Here is a 25,513-nt window from a genome sequence, read left to right as displayed (position 1 = left end):
ATTGCGGACCCTTTTGTTTTCAAGCTTCTGGTCAACACCCCAGTTATTACACGGATAAGCAAAGATTCAGTATTCGCCATAGTTAAAGTTAGTTAGAAGCCCTGCATGTAAGCTAATGCTTTCGCAACTGTACGAGGGTGGGCAACAACGGTTTGGTTCAGATCTACGGAGACGAGGCAGCTAAAAACTGTCGAAAAGTGCGGGAAAGAAGTGAAGTCCGCACTACTATGGTACAGGTTATGGTTGGGGTTTGGGGAATAAGTTGGGGGGGAGAGGGGGAGGGAATGGGGTTAGAAAGGGTTTTCTTCTCTGTGCAAGAATCAGTTTGGCTCATATCAAAATACTGGAGTTGCGGCACTGTCCTCGGCCATCTTACATTCAGTTAAAGTAAAATGAAAATAGTATCATGGAACGTAAAAGGGTTGCAGAGCCCCGGGAAGAGATCCAGAATTCTAAGACATTTGAGTAAGTTTAAACCAGATGTGTGTTTCATACAAGAGACACACCTAAGGGAAGACCAATATAAATTCATGAAAAATTTTTGGGTGGGAGAAGTGTATGGATCCCCGGCAGTGCATAAAAAAGCGGGTGTTCTAACCCTGATCAACAAAAGTTTACAATGTAAAGTGACTGCCCACTTAGCAGACAAAGAGGGCAGATGGTCAAGGCTGCAGCTCCAGATCGCAGGAGAAACGTTAATACTTTACAATATCTATGGTCCCAACCAAAACCATGCAACTTTTTATGACAAAATGCAAACACAGATAATGAGGGAATCCTCGCTATCAGTGATAATAGGAGGCGACCTAAACACCGTCCCAGACCACTGGGAAGATAGGAGTAACCCAAAACGAGCCCTGAGTGGCAGAGACAAATACTTATACCCCCTTATGCAAGTCTGTGGACTTATTGACCCATGGAGATACTCTCATCCACACGAGCACGAATTCACATACTACTCCCCAAAACATGGATCCTTCTCCAGAATCGATCTATTCTTAATCTCCAAGACACTTGGAACTAGGTTATCCAAAGCTTTTATAGCTGACTTAATCATCTCAGACCACGCTCCAGTGGGACTGATATTAGAAGATCTGATTCCAAGAGGCACAGATATACTGTGGCGATTTCCCACAAAATTATATGGCAATGATGAATTTGAAGCTAGGTTAAAACAGTGGTGGATGGAGTATGCCCAAGATAATAAGGCCCATAAAAATGACCCGATACTATTCTGGGAAACGGCAAAGGCAGTGTTAAGGGGAAAAATTATTTCCTACACCTCAGCAAGAAAAAAGCAGGCTCATAGACAGTACATGTCTGAGGTGGAAAGAATAAGAGCAGCTTATAGAGCTTTCAAACAAAGCCCCACCCCAGAGAACAAAAGAAAATGGCTAGAAGCGAAGTCAAAGGGAGACTTGTGGTACAAACTACATGAAGAATTACAAAAGCCCTATGCAACATTAACATTTCATAAGTACGGGGAGAAAGCAGGGAAATTGCTTGCCAATATGGCGAGACATAAAAAAGGAAATCAGGAGCCCTGCGTCCTTAAAGACGCAAAGGGCACCATATTACAACACCCTAAACAGGTGAATCAAAGCTTCAGGGAATTTTTTGCACAACTGTATAGTTCTACAATGCAGTTAGAACCAACTGACTTGCAAGCTACTCTTCAGAAAACTCCAATTAGAAAACTCACAGAGGAACAAGTAGAATTTCTGAATAGAGCAGTTGGGGTGCAGGAGGTCAAGGAGACAATCAAAACTCTATCCAATCAGAAAACTCCAGGACCCGATGGTTTATCTAGTGAATTTTATAAAATTCTACAAGGAGAAGTAGCAGAGGACCTGACAAAACTATATAACACAATACTAACTGATTCAGTATACCCGGACTCGGGAAATACAGCATATATAAAACTAATACCGAAGGAAGGCAAGGACTTAACTGACGTAACTTCTTACAGGCCAATCTCGCTCATAAACCAGGATAGCAAAATACTATCTAAAATATTAGCTGACCGACTAGCGCAAATTCTCCCATCCCTTATACACACAAACCAAGTGGGCTTTGTGAAGGGACGAGCAGCAGTCACAAACATCAGAAGAGTACTGACAATCCTAGAACATGTTCGGGCTTACCCGGATACATACAAGTCAACAGGCCTTCTGGTGTTAGACGCCGAGAAGGCCTTTGACAGTGTAGAATGGGATTGGATGATGGGCTTACTATCTACAATGGGCTTTGAGGGAGCCTTTCTTAAAGCAATACAAGCAATATACCGAGCACCCAAGGCAAGGATTGCGACGGGAGGTTTCCTCTCGGAACCCTTTCCTTTAAAAAGAGGTGTGAGGCAAGGCTGCCCCCTATCTCCACTTTTGTTCAATATCGCCTTGGAACCCTTGGCTATAGAACTGCGGACACATATAAAGGGAATAGAGGTGGGAGAGGTATCAGTGCAACAAGCACTCTTTGCTGACGACGTCCTTCTTTTTCTAAAGAACCCCATAGAACAAATCCCAAAGGTTTTCCAAATTCTTAAAGACTTTGAATCTAGGTCCGGCCTAAAGATTAACAAAGACAAGTGCGAACTCATGCCCCTGTCAAGGTCGGCAAATATCCGAGAATGGCAGGGTTTGAGGGTCCGCTTAGTCACAACCTTTAGAAAATATCTAGGAATTAAAATACCGAGAGACCCAACACAAATCTATACGCTCAATTACACTGACCTCTTTCAGAAAATCAAGTAGCAATTAGAAAGGTGGACCACCCTCCCAATTGGGCTAGCAGGGAGAATAGCACTCCTAAAAATGACAACAATGGGTAGACTACTTTATCCCATGCAAACAGTTCCGCTTCTAATAAGACATAAGGATATAAAATCCCTAGAGAAAGCCTTCACAAAATTCATTTGGCAGGGTAAGAGGCCACGTGTGGCTCTTTCAAAACTTCAGAAAGCAAAAATAATAGGGGGAATGGGCTTGCCGAACATAAGACAATACAACCTGGCATCCATTTTGCGCCACATCCAAGACTGGATTAAAGGCACAAGCAAATACTCTAATATAAAGCTAGAGTCAGAAATAGTTAAACCCTGGTCCCTCCTTGGCCTCCTGCACTCAAAAATATTTGAACTACCTATCCGACTCAGACAAAATGCCATCTTTAGAGATACTGTACAAACCTGGAGAGTACTACGCAAAAAACTGCGTCTCCCATGTCTGGTTTCCAAATATATGCCCATTTGGGGTAACCCTCACTACCCGTCAAGCATCTCTCAACAACAATTCTCCAATTGGGACTATAAAGGGATAGATAAACTGGGGAAACTGCTAAATATAGAAGAAGGGAGGTGGTTAATGCTCCGAGAGCTAGCGGAAAAATACAACACAACGAAATCTGATTTCCTACCATACATGCAATTGCAGTCTATGGTTCACTCGCACATAGCCAATATAACTAGTGTGGCCCTGCCTACGGTATTTGATAAAATCATAAACCCAGGAGGCCCTCTTAAAACATTAGCAGACTTTGCTAAGACCCTAGCGCAGTTAGATGAAGAACACTTTAATAAAATTGCATTCGGAAAATGGTGTGGTCCTCCACTCTTTTACTCCAGAGGAAATTAATATAATGATGGGACATTTCTCGACAACGTCTTGGTACTGCTTAGAGGACTTGGGAGGCACCTTAGGGGCTCTCGAGCATAAAAAGACCTAAATTTGAGACCCTTAGAACTTTGGCCCAAAAAAGGACTACAGCCGAAACCCTAAAAAATACCAGCAACCTTAATTATTATATGATACTATTTCTTACACGCCCAACCGAAGTATACGTACAGTCACACAATTTTAAAGCACAGAGAAGAGGGGGGAGGGGGGAGGAGGGAAACGGGGGTTTCTATTTTCCTTGGTTATGTGTTCTAAGGTTTACTGTCAAAGTCAAATGGTGAATTACAAATGCCTGTCATTTTTAAGAAATGGTGTAGAAATGAAACAAATATTTCACCTTCTTGCATTTAGTCAGCTGTAAATATTTTGTAAACCTGTGGGATGAAAATTATAAAAAATGCTTTCAATAAAATCTTTAAAAAAAAAAAAAAAGTGAATTGTGTATGTGCTCTCACTCTCTCCTTCCTCTTTCTTTTTTCCACCCTTTCTTTCCTTCTTTCCTGTATTGTTTTACCTTAATGTGCTGTGTTTCACCATACTTTGTTTCTAATGATCCTTTCTTCTACTCAACTCACTCTCTTCGTTTTTTGTTTCTTGCTTTCATTCTCTCTCCATGTCTTCCTTTTGCCTTGCTCCCTCTGATAGGAGTCATTTAAAAGTAGATTATATTAATTTGAACACTATCTTATTTCTATTCTCTCTATCTCACTCTTCCTGGTCCTTGTTTACAGTGTTCAGTGTAATGATCCCTCACTGTTTTACCCTTTTACAGAAGTTAAGGGTTGTTGAGGTTTCTGAGGGATTGTAAGTTCCTACATCGGTACTATTATTTATTTTTTATTATTATTTGTTTGACTTAATATTGGCAGCTGGGACGGAGTCGGCTATGCCCCTTTATGTAAAAGGGCGCTCTTTAAAGTTAACCTTTGGCGCCCGGATACCCGTTCCAAACTTTTTACAGGCACTTGTACTTACCTGAAGAAACTGCTGTGAGCCGAGAAACGTGTTGTCAAAGTGCACCAATAATAAAAAACCGAATGCTTATTCGTATACTTCTACTTGCTTTCATATTCTGCCAAACACCTATAAGGTAGGACAATCCTATTATTCCATACTTTATAGTGACTGGTTCAGTCGCCATTTGATATTCCGATTCTACTATTTCACACTATGATGCAACCCAGACCGGGCACCTCCTACCCATTTTAAACATAGTTATTTTCCCTCATACATACCCTGTATTGAGGGTGATCTAGTTGAGTTTCTCGACAAAAGTAATCGTTTTGTCAGGAGCAGCGACCGTCTTGGGAATAAAAGGCCGAGTGGGGATGGTTTTTCTCCACCTGCGCACACGAGTGGTTGCCTTGCTGCAACCCAGTTTTGTGTATATACTCAATTGCTTTTGTTTATCCATATCCACTAATGTTATTGCACCAGATTGGGCTCCCGGACCTGTTTGTGTTTTTCTTTCAATACTCTATAGCTCTTTAAAGTTAGGCTCGATCTTACCCTACTTGTCATTTTGGTATTATAGGAATGTTTCTCCCTTGGGAGTGATCTATGGAGTAATATCATATGCTGTGACCAATTTCATACCCACAATCTTGATGTGGCTTTTGTTATATTCTTGAAAAATCAGACACACTGTTCTTGTTGTATCTGCAAAATTACTTAATAAAAACTTATTGAAAATATTAATCTGAACAACGACATTAAAGTGAAGGCTCTCATACACTTTCAAAAATGTAGAAATAGATTAGATGCTAAATGTAAAAAAAAAAAAAAGAAAGAAAGAAACATAGAAACCTATGGTCCTCTTGATTGATGTTTCTTTATTTACATTGACAGAGCATTGATTTTGATATATTTGGATTTATTGGTCCTTTTTTCAGACCAAAGTGGGCATGTGGGTGGAGCAAAAGCAGGGTGGAGCAAGAGCAGTATGCATTCAGCATCTCCCATAGCTTTCCACTGCATTGAACCATACAAAACTAATAGCAGCAGTGAACACCTAATGGAACATGAAATGGTGCATGGTGGTATCCAGTCAAGAGATCAATATGCAGATACTGATCATATATCTAAACTAAGGATGTATGTAATAATGTATGGTAAACATTGCATTGATTAAAATTCCTTCATTGACTGACAGCTTATATTGATCCATTTCCACCAAAAGCAAAATTTGCCATCTGAAACTATTTCAAGTAAAGTACATCAACGTTAATGTTGATTCTGCACTTGACTATTAAACACATGTGCCTCAATTATCCATGCCTGTCTGTCTACCATGTAGTAGATATTTATTCTAGCTTCTTGTGCCTTCATTTGAATGCGTGTCCCTGTCTCTCTGTCTTTCTTCTCTTTTTTGCTCATTACTGCCTCATCTCTCTCGCTTTGCACAGCTATTATCATCTGCCGTTTACATAACAGGCATTTATTACTTTTAAATGTATCTATCTATTTGTCTATCCGACCATCCACCAACCAATTTAGTGCCTACCACCGATCTGTCTACGTATGTATCTACTGTCCTAGAATATACCATGTCTAGTCACTTCTGTATTATTAGAGCAGTCAAAACAGAAAGTCCCCTAATAGGTCACTAATTAAAATGTAGGTACATTCAAATAAATAAATATTTGACCAGCTGATTGATTGATTTATTGATTTTATAGTTTTTGTTGACTTATTATTTTAACAACATAACTCGAAGGAAATGTATGTATTTTAAATAGATTTGCTTTATTGCTTTACTTATGTATTTCATGGTCAGTGTATTATTATTATTCTAGCTTATACATTTGTATTATTATAAATATGAAAACATCAAGTGCAGCTTTAAAATATTAAAAATGTATATGGCGCAGTTCATATTATTCTGATAAAAAAAAGTATTTTCAACTGTTTGTGCCGGCAGAAATCATAGTAAATAAAACACAACTTTTTGTTCAGTCTATGGCCAGCTATGTTTTTTGCTAAATTATGTATCAATGCAGTCATGGCAACAAGTCCTCTGTTTTAAGGACAAAACAACATGACTTTTTTTAACTTTTTACCCCCATTTGCTTTTTGATTGTTTAATTTATTCATAGTGAGCTGTCACATCTACAAAATCATCATTATGCCAAAATTCTGCTCAATGTCCATATTCAGCCACCCACAATCAAAACTTCCTGCATTATGCCTGCGAGCCTGGAGATCTGCATAACACAAAGGCCAGGAAATAACCTACTCTTATTCATGTTTCCTAAAGCCTTTGCCATTCATGTACTTGTCCAGGAGCAATTTTTTTTCTTTTTTTAACGTTAAGTAACACTTCAGACTTTTTTATGATGTGGAACAGAGTGCATATACTTGATATATGAAAAAATACACTTTTTCTATTTATGCATTTTTACATTTTCATTTGGGTTTTTGAACGTGTTTGTTTTTCTGCAAATGTAAAACACATTCAAAATGTGTTAAAAAATATGTTTTTGAAACAAAATGGTAATGTTTATTGAAATGTGCTCACAATATGAATATTATTATAACATTGGCTTTGCATTCAAGTACATTTCACACAGTGTAAAAATGCATGTGGTTGTGGAAAGTGTGACTCCTTCCTAAAAATCTTGATCATTATTATTATTATTATCATTTATATAGCGCTGACATCTTCAGCAGCGCTATACTGAGTATATTGTCTTGTCAATTAACTGTCCCTCAGAGGGGCTCACATCTAATCCCTACCATAGTAATATGTGTCTGTATGTATCATGTAGTGTATGATTTGTAGTCTAGGGCCAATTTAGGGGGAAGCCAGTTAACCTATCTGTATGTTTATGGGTTGTGGGAGGAAACCAGAGTGCCTAGAGGAAACCCACAAAGACACAAGAGAACATACAAACTCCATGCAGATAGTGTCCTGGCTGGTATTGCCACCCGGGGACCCAGCACTACAAGACGAGAGTACTAATCACTATGCCACCATGCTGATACGGTAGACTTGAATCCATGAATGTTCTACTATGTTCCTCTGTGGAGGAATACATTTTACTACATACAAAACAATGAAAAAATAAAAGTACAAAACAGATAATGAAGTCAAACCTTGTTACTTTCACTGAGGGACTACTTTGACTTGTTGGGGTAGTTTTAGCTATATTAAAATATTAACCCCATTCTTTCATCTTTGCAGAGATACCAAACCAAATGTCTGAAGCCTAAACGAGTAGCATTGTTCGCAGTTTACATGAGGGCTGTGTACAATTTCCTGTAGGGTTGACGGAAATTGTGCTTGAATGTAAACCTCATTAGCACTGGGTTGTTTAAATATATGAATGTTACAATTAGGTTTCATGTTCAAATGTTCTGCTTATTAATTAAATACATGTATTCATGCCACCCGAAAGAGAATGACAAATTCTACCTCCTCGGAAAGCGCAATAATTAAAGGAAGGCTCCATGTAAGCTTCTCACGGATCGAGTAACGATTATCCAGTTTCATTAGGGCTTAGGGACCTGCAGCAAGTCATTGTGAGTCATATTTGTTGATATACATAATGATTAAAATCATTTGTGGAATTGATTGTTTTACAGTTCAATGTGATATCTCTCTGTTTCTAGGAGAATAAAAGAGAGTGAAGAAAATTGTCTTTTCTAACCAATGCAGACTAGATTTGTAAAAGGATTAAATGAAGTGAGAAGTGAGGAAATTGCCCTTAATCCCGTTATACTGTATGGCTGTGTTATTAAAAAGGAGTATAGGGAATGTAGCATTGCATAACAAAGGTCTATCGTATGAGGATCCTTCAAAGTTGAGTTTTGAATGCACAATCACTGCATCTTCGGATACTTTCATTAAATATAATTTCAGTCATAATTTAGTGCAAGTTTGGTATAGTATAAAAGAGAAATAAAATGGCTAATGAGATTGACTTATGAGCCGGTAAGAGACATAATAATGCACCCACAAAGGAAAATAAAGTCCTCTTTGAAAACAGTGGCCTGGTTTTAAGTTGCTCACAGATGATCCATTTCTTCTACATGAATTCATGGAGCCAACTACACTTTCATGGTCATAACCATCCTCATTGTGTACCCTCAATAGATTTAGCTGGAAGCTTTGTTTATTTGCACTTAGACTGGTACTCTGTGTCCTTTCTGGGAGATATTATAGGGTGAACTTCCAATACTTGCAGTGGCTGGATAGTGTAATGGGTAAGGGCTCTGCCTCTGACGTAGAAGACCTGGGTTTAAATCTCGGCTCTTCCTATTCAGTATTAAAGAGAACCTGTAACAAAAAAGTTCCCCTGGAGGGCACTCACTCCGGGAGGGAGAAGCCTCAGGGTCCCAATGAGGCTTCCCCCCCCCCCCTTGTAGCTGCAGGCAGTCCAGTGCTGGCTCTCCCGAAGTGGCCCGGAATCCTCCCCTGACAAGCGCTTATTTATTTACCTTTCCTGGCTCCAGGGGTGGTGCTGTTGTGGCTCTCTGCACAGAGATAGGCGGAAGTATCTTCGTCAGTTCCACTCTACTGCACAGAGGCAGGAGACTTGCAGCTGCGCAGTAGAGCGGCCCGACAGCGATCGGCTATTTCCACCTACCTCCGAGCGGAGAGCCGATACTGCGCCTGCGCTGGAGGCGGGAAGTTAAATATTTACATCCCCACTGTTCGGGGAGCTTTATCGCTGCTGCCGTGGGACCGAGGAGGATGGGGGAAGCCTCAATAGGATCCAGAGGCTTCCCCCACCCGAGGTGAGTACCTCGTTACAGGTTTTCATTAAGCCAGCACCTATTCAGTATGGAGTTCTTTGGGCAAGACTGCCTATCACTGCTACTGACTACTGAGTGCGCTCTAGTGGGTGCCTCGCAAGTGCTTTGAGACCAACAAGGAGAACAGTGCTATACAAAAAAATGAATTATTATTACTTATGCTTTACCACCCATAGTGAGTATTCCTAGGTCCCTCATAAGTTGCAGATCTCAAAATGCATGACATATTTAATCTATTTGGACAAGTAATTGATTTGTAAGCCTCTGATTGTCTGGTTATGATCATGTGATTATGTTTTACTTGGGGTTCTTGCCTTGATTAACCAAGAAACAGGTTAATCAGGAAACAGGAATAAGGCATGATCACATGATCATGACCAGCCCACCAGAGCCTTACAAACTGATGACCTGATCAAATTGGTCAAATTTTCCATGGATTCTCCTATAGGAGAATTTTAGCTAGAGAAACTGATCATTTTGTATTTCAGTTGATTGCGATTAACCTTTGCTTCCTGTTGTCTGCTTCATGTTTACTATAGGAAAAATAAATACATAAATAAATAAATTAAAATTTCCATCTCTAGTGAAATTATGTATTACAGTACCTCTATATTTAGGCATAGAAAAAAAAAATTGCCTATCAGATCTCAAGACTTGTTGGATATGTCCCAGAAGTTGAAATATAATGGTACATGATGATGAATGCTGCATATTTTATGGCTTACAACTATACTTAGTCTAATCAAGTACTGTGTAGAAGGAGGAGTTGACACCGGGGCCCATATGCAATTATTTGTTTCACTTGAGTTATCTCCAAGGGGAAAATGTTCATCTTCTCTTTAAACTAAATTTTCAGCAAGTTACAACTGAAAAAGTACCAAAAAGTTGGTGAAAAATTACCATCAAATTTATTTTGAGTATGTTCTTGCTTTCTGGTGGCTTAAAAGGCCTTTTATAACAGGTTATGTAAGTATCACCAAGGAGAAAACTCAGGCAAAAGAGTGAAATGCATGTGGGCCCATTTTTTTATTTATTTTATTTTAGTCTGACACTTTTCTTAGTATATTTAGCACAGAGCTTAGCAGCCATAGTAGAAACCTACCCACAAATGTATTCATCTACAACAATTAAATTTACCAAAATATTGGAAATAACAAAAGGAACAACAGCAAGCAGACCTGCTTTGCCTAAACACTCCCCAATAACTAGGGCGATAGTTCAAGGCACAAGTGCTACATAGACACATCACTAAGCTACTGCTAAGTGATGTCTATTGTTGCTATGGAAAAATATATAAAGCAAAGCAAAAAAGGGAGCAATACATGATGGGGTGGGGTAAGAGGAAGGTGGAACAATACACTTATCGGTTGCTGTTGCTTATCTTTAAATAACCATGGCCTCAATTCACTAAGATCATGCTGGAGATAATAAGGCAAGAGAAAACTTACCTCCACACAGTGAGAGAGTTATCTTATCTCTTTATTCCTTAAGTTACCTCCTCTGTAGTTATTTTCACATGCAGTTAATGAACAGCCTGTCTTTAACTCTGGAGTTATTTTAAGGATTGAAGAGTTAACTTAAAGACAGAAGAGTTAACTTTAGGTTTGCCTGAGGTAAAATGTTTCCCGAATACTACATGCCTCGTCACCATCGTGATAACTATAGAAACGTTATTAAAGACAGGAGATAAGCTTAGTGAATTGAGGCCATTGTCAGCTGTACGCATACTCATTTATTGGCTGAGACTGTCCCAAATGACTGCCTTAGCGGATTTTCCTCCAGTATGTTGGCAAGCCTTCAGTCTGGTAACACCAAACTTCCAGCTAACTAATAAGTTAATGATCATAGTTATGGTGTCAAGAACGTTTCCATATACAAATATCATCAGAGTAGTACCTCATATACTCCATGGACTTTGGTCATTGGTCTAGCATAGGGATCCCCAAACTTTTTTAGTCAAGGGCCGGGTCAACATACTTTAGACTGCTGGGGGGGGCCGGAGTGTGCATAAAATGATCTAGAAAAACATTACATTGAACCTAGGTAGTGTAAACAGCACCTGAAACACAATCCCCCACATGCAAAGCAATCAGACAGTGTTCAATATATATGCCGTATTTTCAAAAGTCCCCCCAAAACAACCCCCTTTCCCCAGTAATTGCAAGAACTGCAAATTATCCATCCCTACGCATGCACACACTGCTTTTATATTACCTCTAACCACCCCACCCCCCCCCCACCACCACCACTACCACAATGTTTTTGTGCACCATACAGTGAAGCATACCCAGGTGACAACCTGCCATCAGTGGTGCTCACAACCAGGTCGTGATCACGCTTACGCGTGGATTCACTACCATTTTGACGCATTCCGCCTCGGACACGCTAAGCCGTGAATAGATTTTCAACCACGAAAATCTGCTTCGGCTGCCATACAATTGGACAGCAGTGTCACCTAATGCGGAATTGGATTGGAAGCCAGCAAATGACTTCTTGCAGGCTTCCATGTGGAAATGTGGTGCCAGCATTGCTGCCGCATTTATATGCAATACATTTTGTGTGGAGAGGGCCGGTAAAAAAGCCTCAGGGCGCCGCATTCGGCCCACAAGCCTTAGTTTGAGGACCACTGGTCTAGCACATACAGGAGAATTGGTTGTTTCTAGACAGCCATAAATACAGTACAATCTCCAAAGATGAAATAAGCGCTTTTTAGGGTTGCTTTCAGTCGTGTGAAAATATGGCAGACAGTAGTATAGAAATAATAATAATAATAATAATAATAATAATAATAATAATAATAATAATAATAATAATAAATTATATCTGGCACTCAGTTTTATCCCTGGTGTTATTCTAAATATTATGCTTGTCCAGCAGTATTAGGTTAAAGCTATATAGTAATTTATGCTCATTTTGTTATGGCTAAGCATGATCATTCTGTTGAATACACTCAGCAGTATTGAGCTATTCCAGTTTCTGAAAGCTTTGCATTGTGGAAAGTCTAAAATACATCAGCATAGTATATCTCACCTGCCTGTCAGCCTTAGTATGAAATCATATGTATATGACTAGTCTGAGGTTTTCACACTCTCCCATAATAAGCTTCAATTTATATCTGCTAAAAAAAACTGTCCAGCGAGTTTAGACCATTAAAGTCTTTATTATGTATACATTTTAGGCACTTCAGGTGCCCATACACCTACTGACTTGGTGACCGATGACCATCTGATTCGATAATTATCGGAATGGATGAAAAAGAAAATCAGTGCTGCCAAGTGCATGTCCAGTTGACGATGCAACCAATATCATGCCCAGCACATTGATCGGACACGTTGCAAGATGTCAGGCCACCATGGTCAATCTGGTGCACGGCGTAACGGTGAGCGATATCGGAATGAGCGATGAGTGCAACAAACCCATGCCCTCACAATGTTCAATGTGCTCTCCCCCGGTGCCCAGTGCACTATACATTACATGTCTGTGTCTGCCGCTGGCTTTGGGCTCCTTCCTCCATCCATACAGGCACCCCACGTGGTTGCCGGAGTAACATGGGATCATGTGTGACGTCACATATGCACGAACATGTACCCCGACAACCACGTCGGGTGTGTGTATGAACGGAGGAAGGAACCTGGAGCCAGAGGCGGACATGGACAGGCAATGTATAGTGCAATGGGCTCCGGGGGGGCATGTTGAACATTAGGGGGACGGCATCAGGCCAGAGAGTTGGCAGATGTGGCATCGCAAGGGCGATTCCAGATCGATTTCAGCATGAAATTGATCATGAATCAGCCTGCGGTGTATGAGCAGCTAACAAATCTCTCTCTAATCAGATTTAAGAGAGAGATTTGTCTTTTGGTTGAATCTGCCCATCAATGCTAGATGTATGGCTACATTTAGAGCTCAACATTATATTTTGTGATAGTTTGGAGCAGCAATGTGTCTGTGATCTCAGAAATGCTGCTTAATTCCCTGCTGAGGGTATTCTGTGGTATGGGTAAGGCAAGGTGGAGGATGAGCAGGGGGCATCATAATGCAAACCACACTAGTAAATCAAAATGGCAATTGGATGAACATTTTTTCGATTGTTGAAGTAGAGATTGCCAATGTAAGGGGACAGCTCTCCTGCAATGAGTTCAAGCCATAATTTCAGGTGATTAAAATCTACTATGTAAACAGATTTTGACTCCAGGCATATATACATATGTCTATAGAATACATAGACCTCCTCTGTGTCACTATGGCAGCTGACAGGTCCCATAATGTCTTTGTCTGATATTACTCACCTTTGGCAACAGCTGAAGACACCAACACTGTGATTTTCAACACAGTTTCTGTGACCTCTCCTTCTGGTCACCAGCTCAATTACTCTGTATTGCAGTGAATGATCAGATGTCTGAGTTGAAGATTTTAGTAGCTATCTTTGGAGCACAGCTAAAGTACCTTTGAATGTAAGTGGGTATCACCTATGTCAACAGGGCTGGTGGCTTGTGTAGGAGTGTGAAGTGAGTTCCACTGGCTCAGGAGAGGGTAGAAGAGTGGAAGAGGATAGTAGGGCAGAAGAGAAGTGAGGACGAATGACACCATCCAGTGTCCAATGGCCAAATTGAGCACATCCAAAGTAATTACTAATAAACGCTTTTTTATTTTTCTAACAGATAACTTTTTGTAGTTACAAGACTTAACTAGTACAAAGCTTAAACAAAGCTTATCTGAGGTTATAATTGTATTGTTGACACCCTGCAATTGCTTTTCAGCATCCCAGGTCACCTTCCTGCATAATAGACAATGGCCTCAATTCACTAAGATCATGCTAGAGATAATAAGGCAAGAGAAAACTTACCTCCACACGTGAGAGAGTTATCTTACCTCTTCGATCCTTAAGTTACCTCTCCTGTAGTTAATTTACCTCCTCTGTAGTTAATTTACCTCCTCTGTAGTTAATTTACCTCCTCTGTAGTTAATTTACCTCCTCTGTAGTTATTTTCACATACAGCTAATTAACAGCCTGTCTTTAACTCTGGAGTTATTTTAAGGATTGGAGAGTTAATTTAAAGACAGAAGAGTTAACTTTAGGCTTGCCTGAGGTAAAATGTTTCTTGAATACTACATGCCTTATCACCATGGTAACAACTCTAGAAGAGTTATTAAAGACAGGAGATAAGTTTAGTGAATTTAGGCCAAAGTGTCTGCATTAATTTACTACTCAAGCATTGTTCATAACAAAGCAGGTGACCGAGAAAACGTTGAAGTCAGGTGTTACATGACTTGCTTTGCAGTTTAACAGGAATGTATGAATCAAGATAATGGCTAAAATAATCATTTATCCTTTGACAAGAAAAATAATTCACCTGTATGTATTCCAGTAGTATATTCAGTGGCTTGCCTACTAAGTTGTTCTACTTAATCTAGAGATTGCAGTGGAACAATAACTCAGAGATGTGATCATTACCATCGTATGCGTAAGTGTTCTTTGTGACTTCTAATAAAAGCTTGGCTCTTAAGTTCAGCTGAGCGTCTTTGCTTTCTCCCCAAAGTTCTATGTAAGGTTGGATTTGTCAGCATTATGCATGTATAAGCTTGGAGCATGCTTGTGCAAGCACAAAACCACCTGATTTCCCTAAACAGAAGACAGGCGCTTTTGTGTTTTCTCCCATGACAAAGCAGTTTTACAATAATGGAACAGTCAGAGCTAAGCAAAAAAAGCAGGTATATACAGTTCTGGTCAGGTCTACCTATTTGCAAATCTGCATTAATAATTCTTGGAGACAATCCAAGGAGAAGCTGGTGATCACTGTAAAAAGGTCATGATCATGTGATCACATGTGACCCCTGCTTCCTGTGTGGGCTAAAACAGGAAGCAGAAATGAGACATGATCATTTGACCAATCACTTAAAGACACACTAGTGAGATTGTATTGTTCTCCATAAATTCATCTTGAGGATACCGCATGCCGATTTTCGATTGGAAATGCGGAAATTTCAATATTGTGGAATTCGAATGAGCATCCCTAACCTCTTCTGTAAATATTATTATTATTAACTTTTCCCAACCTTGATCCCCAAATCTTTCCTCATCAAAGGCCTCATGCCAGTGTCGGACTGGGAAGTGGAAAAACTTAGGAAATCCACCTGCTGGCCAAGCAGCAGTAACCCTGTGTTATCACTCCCAATATAAACCTGCAGCAAGTCTTCATTGTGAGCAGCACAACCTGATTACTGCTGCTTGGCCAACAAGTGGATTTAACAATAACAATAATATTTATATAGCGCTTTTCTCCCTGGGGACTCAAAGCGAATTCCTCAGCTTTTCCAGCTCCCAGTCAGACATTGCCTCATGCTAACCAATGCTCAGTTTCTATCATCTTTGTTTCAGCTGTAGTATCTTCATTTTGGTTTCAGTGTCCATGGCACATTCCACTGCCAATCTGTTGTTTTACCTTGTAAGTTGAAGTACCAAACCTCAGAGGCTCTACCATCACAGACACTGCAGTTTGCTGCATCAAAACGGATTGCTTTGAAAATGAAGCCTCATATTATTATTATTTAGTATTTATTTAGCGCTGACATGGTGGTGGCTGGATGGTGTAATGGTTAAGGGCTCTGCCTCTGACACAGGAAACCAGGGTTTGAATCTTGGCTCTGCCTGTTCAGTAAGCCAGCACCTATTCAGTAGGAGACCCTAGGCAAGTCTCCCTAATAGTGCTACTGCCTATAGAGTGTGTCCTAGTGGCTGCAGCTCTGGCGCTTTGAGTCCACCAGGAGAATAGCGTGATATAAATATTATTTGTCTTGTCATCTTACGCAGCGCTGTACAGATAATATAGTCTGGTCACTAACTGTCCCTCAGAGGAGCTCACAATCTAATCATAGTCATATATCTATGTAGTGTATTTATTGTAGTCTAGGGTCAATTTTGGGGGAAGCCAATTAACTTGTCTGTATGTTTTTGGAATGTGGGAGGAAACCAGAGTGCCCGTAGGAAACCCACGCAGACACAGACGCAGATACAAACTCCTTGCAGATGTTGACCTGGCTGGGATTTGAACTGGGGACCCAGCGCTGCAAGGCAAGAGCGCTGCCACTAACCATTGTGCCACCATTCTGCCCCTCATATATATGAGAATGATAGTCATAGAGCCCCCACATAAGTTCAGAAGGACTAAGATTGTCTTCCTGTTCCTGTATTCCATAAAAATACAATAGAAACAGTGCAATGTAAGAAAATACAGAACTACTGAGATAATTCGGAATGCTGTCCTGATTACCTGGAACCTTTTTTTTCTGATTACCATTTTCACATTTTTTTTAATGCGCTTACTCTGTCTGTTTTTTTTTAAGAGGATACAGATAGACACTTTTGATCCTTGTGCCTGCACTTATGGGACATTACCCTCTGCAGTTATTATCATAATGTATTATCACTTGTGATGCAGTTTATTAATCGCTGTTTTTATTTATTGTGATTTTTCTTATTATTACACTTTATGAGAGTCCCTAACACACAAGGTTTCATCTGCGCAACTGATTTATTATACAGACTTGAGTTTTATTGCCCCCTGTATGATTAGGTTTATATAGGGATCTTTAACTATATTGTATATTTGTATCACTTTATATTTGATTATGAAGATAAATGGAACATGTGGCTCTATATTAGCCCCACTGTGAGTGTAGTGCCTATTTATCAATACCTACCGTATACTTCACATGGCATGACAGCTAATCATTTGTTTACTGTTTTACATGTTAGATATTGTTGTTGCTAGGGCCAACTGCCTGTGGATTTTGTTTTAATTGTTTCATCAAGTAAAGTGGCTTGTATATAGCTTTTCTACTAATGAGGTGTGCGCCGGTAGTCTCCTTTATGATTTTTGACCTTGTGTCCTTATGCTTGTCAATTTACAATTTCCCTTCTTAAAATCGGCAAAATTCCATTATGTTGTTTCTCTGCATGAGAAGTCCTTGCTGCATTTTGCTTGTATCTCTCCATCACAGTGTGATAGAACATCTCTAGCACTGGCTTTATAATTGCTGCTAACTATGCACAACGTATCATATTATGCCTTTCCAAATGTCTCACTCTCTTTCCTCTTTGTTTCATTTTAAGGGAAACATCAATGAGCAGTATTCAAGACACGTCATGTCCTTCAAATCTGAACTATTTGCGCTTATGTTTATTGAGCAATAAAGCCTCGGATCAGCTGCAAGTAAATATCTCTCCCTGCATGATGAATTGGATGGCTGCAATCTGGATGTGAGCAAGAACAATTGTTTCATGTTGTCAGCGCTCCCTCTAACCCGTGTTAAGATGCCAGAGAGACTTGGGGACACATTCATGGATGTTTGGACTCCATTAATCATATTATGGATTGCTGTTCTTCCTCATGTTTCCATGGCTCCCTGGGACGATTCTCGTGTTCTCGCCACCGATGCCACCTTGGAGCTTAGTGGAGTCAGCGATGAGCAAAAAGTTCTCAACCGATCCAAGAGAGGATGGGTGTGGAATCAAATGTTTGTTCTGGAAGAGTTCTCTGGCCCGGAACCCATACTAGTTGGAAGGGTATGTTTTGGATTTTCATTAACTCCTGCTGTCTGCCAAATCAAGCTGATGGTATCTCAGCTTGACAACATAGCTGAAATATCGATTGTATTCCGGCTTGATGTACACTTATGCATACTGAAAAGTTACTTATTTCGTGTCTCTTTTTTAATCTGGTTTTATAAGCATATTTATGCAGAGTTTTACTTGTTGATGACATATATAATTTAGAAATATATTGTATATGTATTTTGCTTTTACATCCCTTTCTCTCATCTGTAAATAGATACCTTGAAATGTATTTTTATAAACCAGGGCTATTGAAATGGAACATAGGATGAAACAATTAAAAATGAGAGGTTCAATGCAGTGAAATTGCATGTCAAAAAGATCTGTAGTTTCAGAGTAGAACTGTAATAATACCCCTGCAGCTGCTTTGTGGCCCAGGAATGAGGTAGGCCAATCTGCCCCTCACTTGTCCACTGATTATTATTATTTCTTTATTTCTTTATTTTTATTTATTTTTTGGTATAGCGGAGCAGATTCACCATCCTGGAGCCATACTGACATACAACCCCCCCCAGCATAGTGTGATAAGAAAGACGAGCAAGCATAGGGAGCAGGATGGGGTGCATTAAATACAATATATGTCTATGGCTGTATCTGAATTTGTATGTTTATGTTTCTCAAGGCAGTGCAATTCATTTGCATAGAGCAGGTCTATGGCCATTATCCACACTTCTCTTCCTGTCCCATAATCAACAGATAAGCAGCTGGGAAGAGGCAGCAACCAGACCTTCCCAATTCACAAAGCTGACCCTACCCACCCCCTTCCTGTGCTGCTGAGAGTTTACCTCTTTGTGGCTAGCACTTCAGCTACTGTCAACATATTGCTTAAAGAGAATCTGTATTGTTAAAATCGCACAAAAGTAAACATACCAGTGCGTTAGGGGACATCTCCTATTACCCTCTGTCACAATTTCGCCGCTCCTCGCCGCATTAAAAGTGGTTAAAAACAGTTTTAAACAGTTTGTTTATAAACAAAACTAATGGCCACCAAAACAGGAAGTAGGTTGATGTACAGCATGTCCACACATAGAAAATACATCCATACACAAGCAGGCTGTATACACCCTTCCTTTTGAATCTCAAGAGATCATTTGTGTGTTTCTTTCCCCCTGCAGCTATCTTCCACTGAAGTGTCAGGCTGTTTCTTCCTGCAGAGTGCAGACAGCTCTGCCTGTATGTAATTCCTCAGTATGTGAAAGCCCAGCCAGCTCAGAGGAGGATTTATCCAGCTTGTAAAAGATAAGAGAGACGCTGCCCTAATCTAAATAATACACAGGCAGTGTGCAGAGAGGGGCCTGGAGGGGGGAGATGCATCACAGATGCACAACACTGAAGAACTTGGCAGCCTTCCAGACACAGACTGACAAGTCTGACAAGAGAGAGATAAGTTGATTTATTACAGAGATGGTGATAGTAGAACGTGCTGCAGTAAGCCAGAACACATTAGAATAGCTTTTGGAACTTGTAGGATGATAAAAAACAGGATGCAATTTTTGTTACGGAGTCTCTTTAAATAAAGACACTGGGGAGGTGGGAAAAGTTTTTTTTTTTTTTTAAATACACAATGAGCAAAGTGGAAATTATTGGAGTAATCAGTATGAGACGATATAACAGTAACTGCAGTGCTGGCTAAAATGACTTACTTTTTTTTTAACCAGACTGCTTCAAAAGAGAAAAAGGATGAAAGGGGAAAACTGGTAACTAAAGTGACCCAACTGCTTATAATAAAGTTGTAGCTCACCCTCTGATTCTTTAACGCATCATCAGCAATGCTTGATTTGTGAAATGCAGCATGTCTGTACTTTTTTCAATTATTAATATTGAAAAACCTGGCTAGCTGGGTCCAGTAATTGCTAGACTTTCTGTTATGAAATTCAGAGTTGCTTCCCCAGCCTAAAGCCAATCACCTAGCCCCACCCACCTTCTCCTTCTGCTAAGGGAAATTAAAGGACCCCTGTTGCGAAAATCTTAACATTTAAAATATATGTAAACATATACAGATACGATGTATGTTTCTTCCAGAGTAAAATGAGCCATAAATTACTTCTCTCCTATGTTGCTGTCACTTCCAATATAGAAATCTGACAGAACCAACAGGTTTTGGACTAGGCTATCTCCTTATGGGGGAGGGGGGTTATCAGGGTTTTCTATATTTTCATAATCATTAGGGGTAGAGGCAGGGGTGTAAATAGATTGCCACCCCATTATAGTATTTAGCTATCACAGGGTAGGGTAGATTTTAGACTACCCCTCAAGGGGGATTCTCATGATTTTCTTTATTTTCAAATGCACTTGGTGAATGGCAGTTGCTCTGTCCAATTGCCCAAAAAAAGGTGTGCAGCGAGCACAGAGCATTTCTATACATCTTTTTCAGGGAGTGTTATACAGAATGAAGGCCATGCTGAGACTCCCCTATGGAGAGATGGGCTAGCCGGCCCACAACCTGTCAGTAATGTCAGATTTCTACTACTTACTGGAAGAGACAACAACATAGGAGAAAAGTAATTTATGGCTCATTTTACTCTGGGAGAAACATACTTCTTATTTGTATGTGTTTACATGTTATTTTAAGATTTTGCAACAGTGGTCCTTTAATTTCCCTCAGTAGAAGGAGAAGGCGGGTAGTGCTAGGTGATTGGCTTTAGGCTGAGGAAGCATCTCTGAATTTCCGAACAGAAAGACTAGCAATTACTGGACCCAGGTAGCCAGGTTTTTCAATTTTAGTAACTGAAAATACAGACATGTTGCAGTTCATAAAACTGTAGCTTAAATCAAGCATTGCTGGTGACGACTTAAAGAATCAGATGGTGAGCTAGGGATTTATTGTAAGCATCTGGTTTACTTTAGTTAACATTTCTCCCTTTTCATCCCGTGTTTCTCATTTAAGGCAGCAGGATTAGCCATACTATGCCAGGAAAAAAAATCACACACATATAGAAGTAGATAAATACTTGATCTACTAACATAACAGATGTATTGTACTGTCCACATTTTGATTTCAGTAAATATTATATAGTAAATGAAGAGAATTCTGTCCCTGGCATTTGCCATCTTGGTTCCCTCTGACTGAAGCCAAATCCTGATGTCATTTCCATCCTTACTTTTCTCCTCCAATCTGCAGTGTCATCTCTAGCTTGCTTTCTAGACACGTGTGAGCACAGCATCAGGTTTCAGCTTAGTAGCGTCACACTGAACAGCAGAAATGTGGGAGGGGAGATGACAAGCTTCCCTCTCTCACTGTCTTCGGCGATGGAGAAAGAATAGAGCCAGGCTGACTGAGATAAGATAATTACTGCAGAGACATTTCTGAATAGATTGGAGTGCTTGCACTGCAGGGTGAGATTCCAGGCTGCATTATATACGCAGTGCAGTGTTTACATGGAATTTGATTTTGTGGCTGACAATCCCGCTTTAAAGTTTGTATTCCTAAGCAATGATGAATTCAGCTGAAATGGGGCCCTAGGGAAGGTCATAGCTTTGGCTCATCCTGATAGTCCTTTTTTGCAATCTGAGGACAGAGACGGGACAGAGAAATTGGCTGTTGGATAAACTGACACCCACTAAGCCCCAGGCACCTGCCTAGGTTGCCTTGTGGATGATCCTGCTCTGTTCCTAAATTGTTTTCTTATGTATGTTCTTTAAAATTGACATAAAATAATACTGTGCACTTTATATGTTAATCTTTATAGACATTTTTTTGAAATGTACACAATATTAATTATTTAATGCTGAACTTTGTAAATGAGATGAAAGCAACAACAACAAAACATTTGTAAAACATTTTCCTCCCATAGGACCCAAAGCACACCCCCACATAACTAGAATAATTTCTCCTTTTTCTTCCTCTTTCTGGCTTGAGAGAAAGTTATGGTCAAGTTACGCACTGGTTTGTTCCAGAAACCCCCCAGAAATCATTTTCATTAAAGGGGGGGGGGGGGCTCACCAGTGCCTCTAGATCATACATATGTAAACGGCTGTCTGTGTGATCACATGTCCCAAATAGCATGGATTGCACAGTATTTAAAGGGACTCCAAGCACCTCTCATGGGCATGCCTTTGAGCCAGACGACTTCCAACAAACTCGTGCTATGACCACTCTGGAGTAGCCTCTTGCAATGGCCATACGTGTCACTTTCTCTTCCTGCTTCATTCAGTGATGCTCTTCTCTAACAGAAAAGACAGGGGTGACCCGGAAGTTATAACATAGCCAAGATAGCAGCCACGATTTTTGAATTGAGATTGAACGAAAACTATTTGGTGTAGAATGGCGATTCAGGTATCAAATGAAAGAGGGAAACGCAAACTACAGAAAGATATGCATCTTTAAGTACTTTGCAGTACTGGTCGGAGTCTTAAAGGCATGCCTATGAGAGGTGCTCAGAGTCCCTTTAAACTGTAATAGACATAGTGATTAAATGTTTAGATTGATTTATCAATTAAAACCAGTCCAAGCTTAAACGCCTATCATTTAAAGAATGTGTGTACTTCAAGCTCATTCTCCTTGAACACACAATCAAGATTGAAAACAGGCATCTCAAAAACCCATACAGTGGAAAGTGCGCATATGATAAACTGTACACAGTGCACAGCCAAGGCCAGGTTTCTGGAAGGGCCACAAAGGTCTGAGCATTGGGCGGGTGCTGAATAATAGGGCAGCTGGACATGGAAGAGGAGGCTGCAAATGGGGAGTAAAGACATGGAAGAGAAATGTTTCTGCCCAAGAGAGATGTACATAAAAGAGAGGGGCTGCTATGATTGGATAGTACACATGGAATGGGTATGCAACATGATTGGGAAGGGGGGCACTGCTGCACATGGAATGTGAGCAACAAGAAAGTTGGAATAGGGGTGCTAAAAGTATAAATCTGGCCTTGTGCACACCGAGAGATTGCCTTCAGTAGTTAGAGATGTTAGGGCTGCATCACAAACACAGAGCTGTATTGCAGCTACAGACCCCCAGTGTAGGTGCTGCTAGTCTCATCCAGTGGAAGTGCTATTAAATATGGCAGGATTTAGGGAGGGAGAGAGAGAGAGATAGAGTGCGAAAGAGAGAGAGAGAAAGAGAGAGAAAGACAGAGTATTGTTCTGAAACGTGTGTGAAACAAGTCACAGAAGTGCTGTCTTCATGAACTTCCACTCTGTCAGCATGCTTTAACACACAGTAAATATGGCACGCCATATATACATATTTTTAAAGTGCCTCTCATCATCACATACATTTGAACAGAGCCCTTCCCTTTGAAGTGAATGGGATTTTTGATGTCATGCAATTTTGATGTATTTTAATAATGCATTAAAGCTCGGGAGAGCGAGAGCAACGCTGTGAACCAGGACTTTCACTGCTACAACAGTTGAGAAAACAACATGAGCTTGCATTATTGTTAAATGCCCGGCCCAAGTGTTTAGACTGTTAGGGGACGTTGCTGGTCAGATTGTGTGGGGGGGGGGGGGGGGTGTATTAAGAATCTGATTGCTATGGTCAGCATACTTTCTGTTTACATCCTGTAAGTAATACACATGCTTTCTTTATGTTGATATTTAGGTAAAGAAAGAGTTATGAAGATGTAGTATTAATTTGGCTTTGAATGTTGCTTCAGCACAGATTTTTCTTACTTACAGGGACATAAGGCACTCAAGAGAAGGGATGATGCTTGGGGGCACAATTTTAAAGACTGGAACAAAGAAAGCAGGAGCAACCAATCGGAATCCTTGATTTGTTTTACAGCTGAAAACTTATTAGCTGCTATGAGTTGCTATAAGCAGCCAGGGCCAGTTCAATGCTGGGGCCCAAAGGCAAAGTAAACCTGACCCCCCCCCCCCCCCCCCCCCCCGGAAACTCAGCCCTCAGCTGCCTCCTGATCTCCCCTCTTACCTCTGCCATGCTCCCCAGGGCCTCTGCACTATAACAGTATTGGTATCTCACTCGTCCCGGTGGCCGGCACACTGCTTCCTGTCTTCTTCCTGCTGCCTGCCTCTTGTGATCTGCCGCATGTTGCGTAATGACATGTGCCGGTCACTAGAGCAGGAAGCAGCATATGAAGATGGGGAGCATGAAACAACCAGAGCAGCACACAAGCCCCCAGGAAAGCAGAGATCTCTGTTGTAGTGCAGAGGCCCCGGGAAGCATGTAAGCATTAATGAGGTTGAGGATCTGGCAGCTTGGGGGCCTGGTAGTGCTAGGGAGCCCAGGGGCAATTGCCCCACTTGCCTCTATGGAAGTGCCAGCCCTGTGAGCACCTAGTCATTCGCTCTTACCTTTGGCTTGTACTAATAAATCATTTAGGCAGATTTATCAAGACAAGTGCTGCAATTCACTAACGGCTGTTTAGTAAAAAAAAAAAAAAAACTTTGGTAAAAAAACAAAAAACACCTTTTTTTTGTTTGTTTTTTTATGTCAATTTCATTTTTCATGTAAATAATGTCCTATTTAATTTACATAGTGGCAGATGGATGTAGAGGAAGAAAAATATTAGAAACTCTGCATTCCCCTAAAATACATAAACACTGTGCAGTAAGATTTTTCACGCAATTGGCATGTACTGCGAATATATCAAGGAATAATGAGATAATGTTATGACCTACACAGTACTGGGAAAACATTTGTGCCTGGAGTTTAGCTTTAAGCAGTATCTCGTGTTAGCAGTAATTCCTGAGTATTGTGTTGTTTTGCAGTGTGGTTAATGCATTAAAGTGCATCCGAATAGTAGTCTGAGCATGTGGCCAGGAATATGACACGGAAAATTCTTCCCTTGCTATTACAGAAAGTGCTGCTCTTCCATCCCGTTTTCTTGCGCATCTACTCCTGCTAATGAGTGATGAAGATGTTATCTTGCCATTTTTTGTTTATGCCTGAAATAGCCGAGGGTGAAGTAAGTTCTGTGTACTCAGGCCCTGGAGCTGTCATAGCAAGAGCAGAGCAGCTCAATGGCAGCTGCAGTATACAAGGCTTCCACTAGAGGCAGCAACTGCAATACTACTTTTGCCGTGAGCTAAACACAACGTACCCTTTTTCTTCTTTTCCAGGATACAGTGAATGATTGTTGCTAGACTTCTGGATTTTATATATATATAATATATATGGCTTATCTCCTGGCTAACACAATGCCATGCTGTACTGCTGCTCATTTAATATACAGCATATATGTTTAGCATGTGAGTAGGGATGTAATAGTAGCCTCTGCAGTCATTGTGATCTGCCATGGGGCTCTGTGCATTACAAACGCACAGATACACTCAGGAGATACATTTAAAGGTACCCATACATATACTGATTTTTCCATTCAATTCCCTGCAGATTCAAATTGGTTGGGATGTCAATTTCATTAAGGCCAGTTTAACGTTTGTTTATTTTTAATTTTTTTTTTGTTGTGGTGGGGATGCGATGCTCCTGCATATGACCCTGCAGCAGAGTGCGCCAACACGGTCATATGCATATCATTGGCCCCATGCTCAGTGATGTACTTCCTGCTAG

At 40.4% G+C, this 25,513-nt stretch overlaps 1 protein-coding gene across 1 annotated transcript in view; it reads left to right on the top strand.

Annotated features, from left to right (window-relative positions):
- CDH8 (cadherin 8) overlaps window positions 1–25,513 on the top strand; it is a 635,562-nt gene that overhangs the window by 19,212 nt on the left and 590,837 nt on the right. The window contains exon 2 of the mRNA XM_068259774.1: window positions 17,542–17,994. Coding sequence (XP_068115875.1) covers window positions 17,710–17,994 — 285 coding nt within the window. The 5' untranslated portion in view covers window positions 17,542–17,709. The remainder of the gene's footprint in view (window positions 1–17,541; window positions 17,995–25,513) is intronic.

Source organism: Hyperolius riggenbachi, chromosome 11 (genome assembly GCF_040937935.1).
Source record: "Hyperolius riggenbachi isolate aHypRig1 chromosome 11, aHypRig1.pri, whole genome shotgun sequence".
NCBI classification, from domain to species: domain Eukaryota; kingdom Metazoa; phylum Chordata; class Amphibia; order Anura; family Hyperoliidae; genus Hyperolius; species Hyperolius riggenbachi.
The sequence above is the reverse complement of the archived record's forward strand: the minus strand, read 5'-3'. Positions and strand labels throughout refer to the sequence as shown.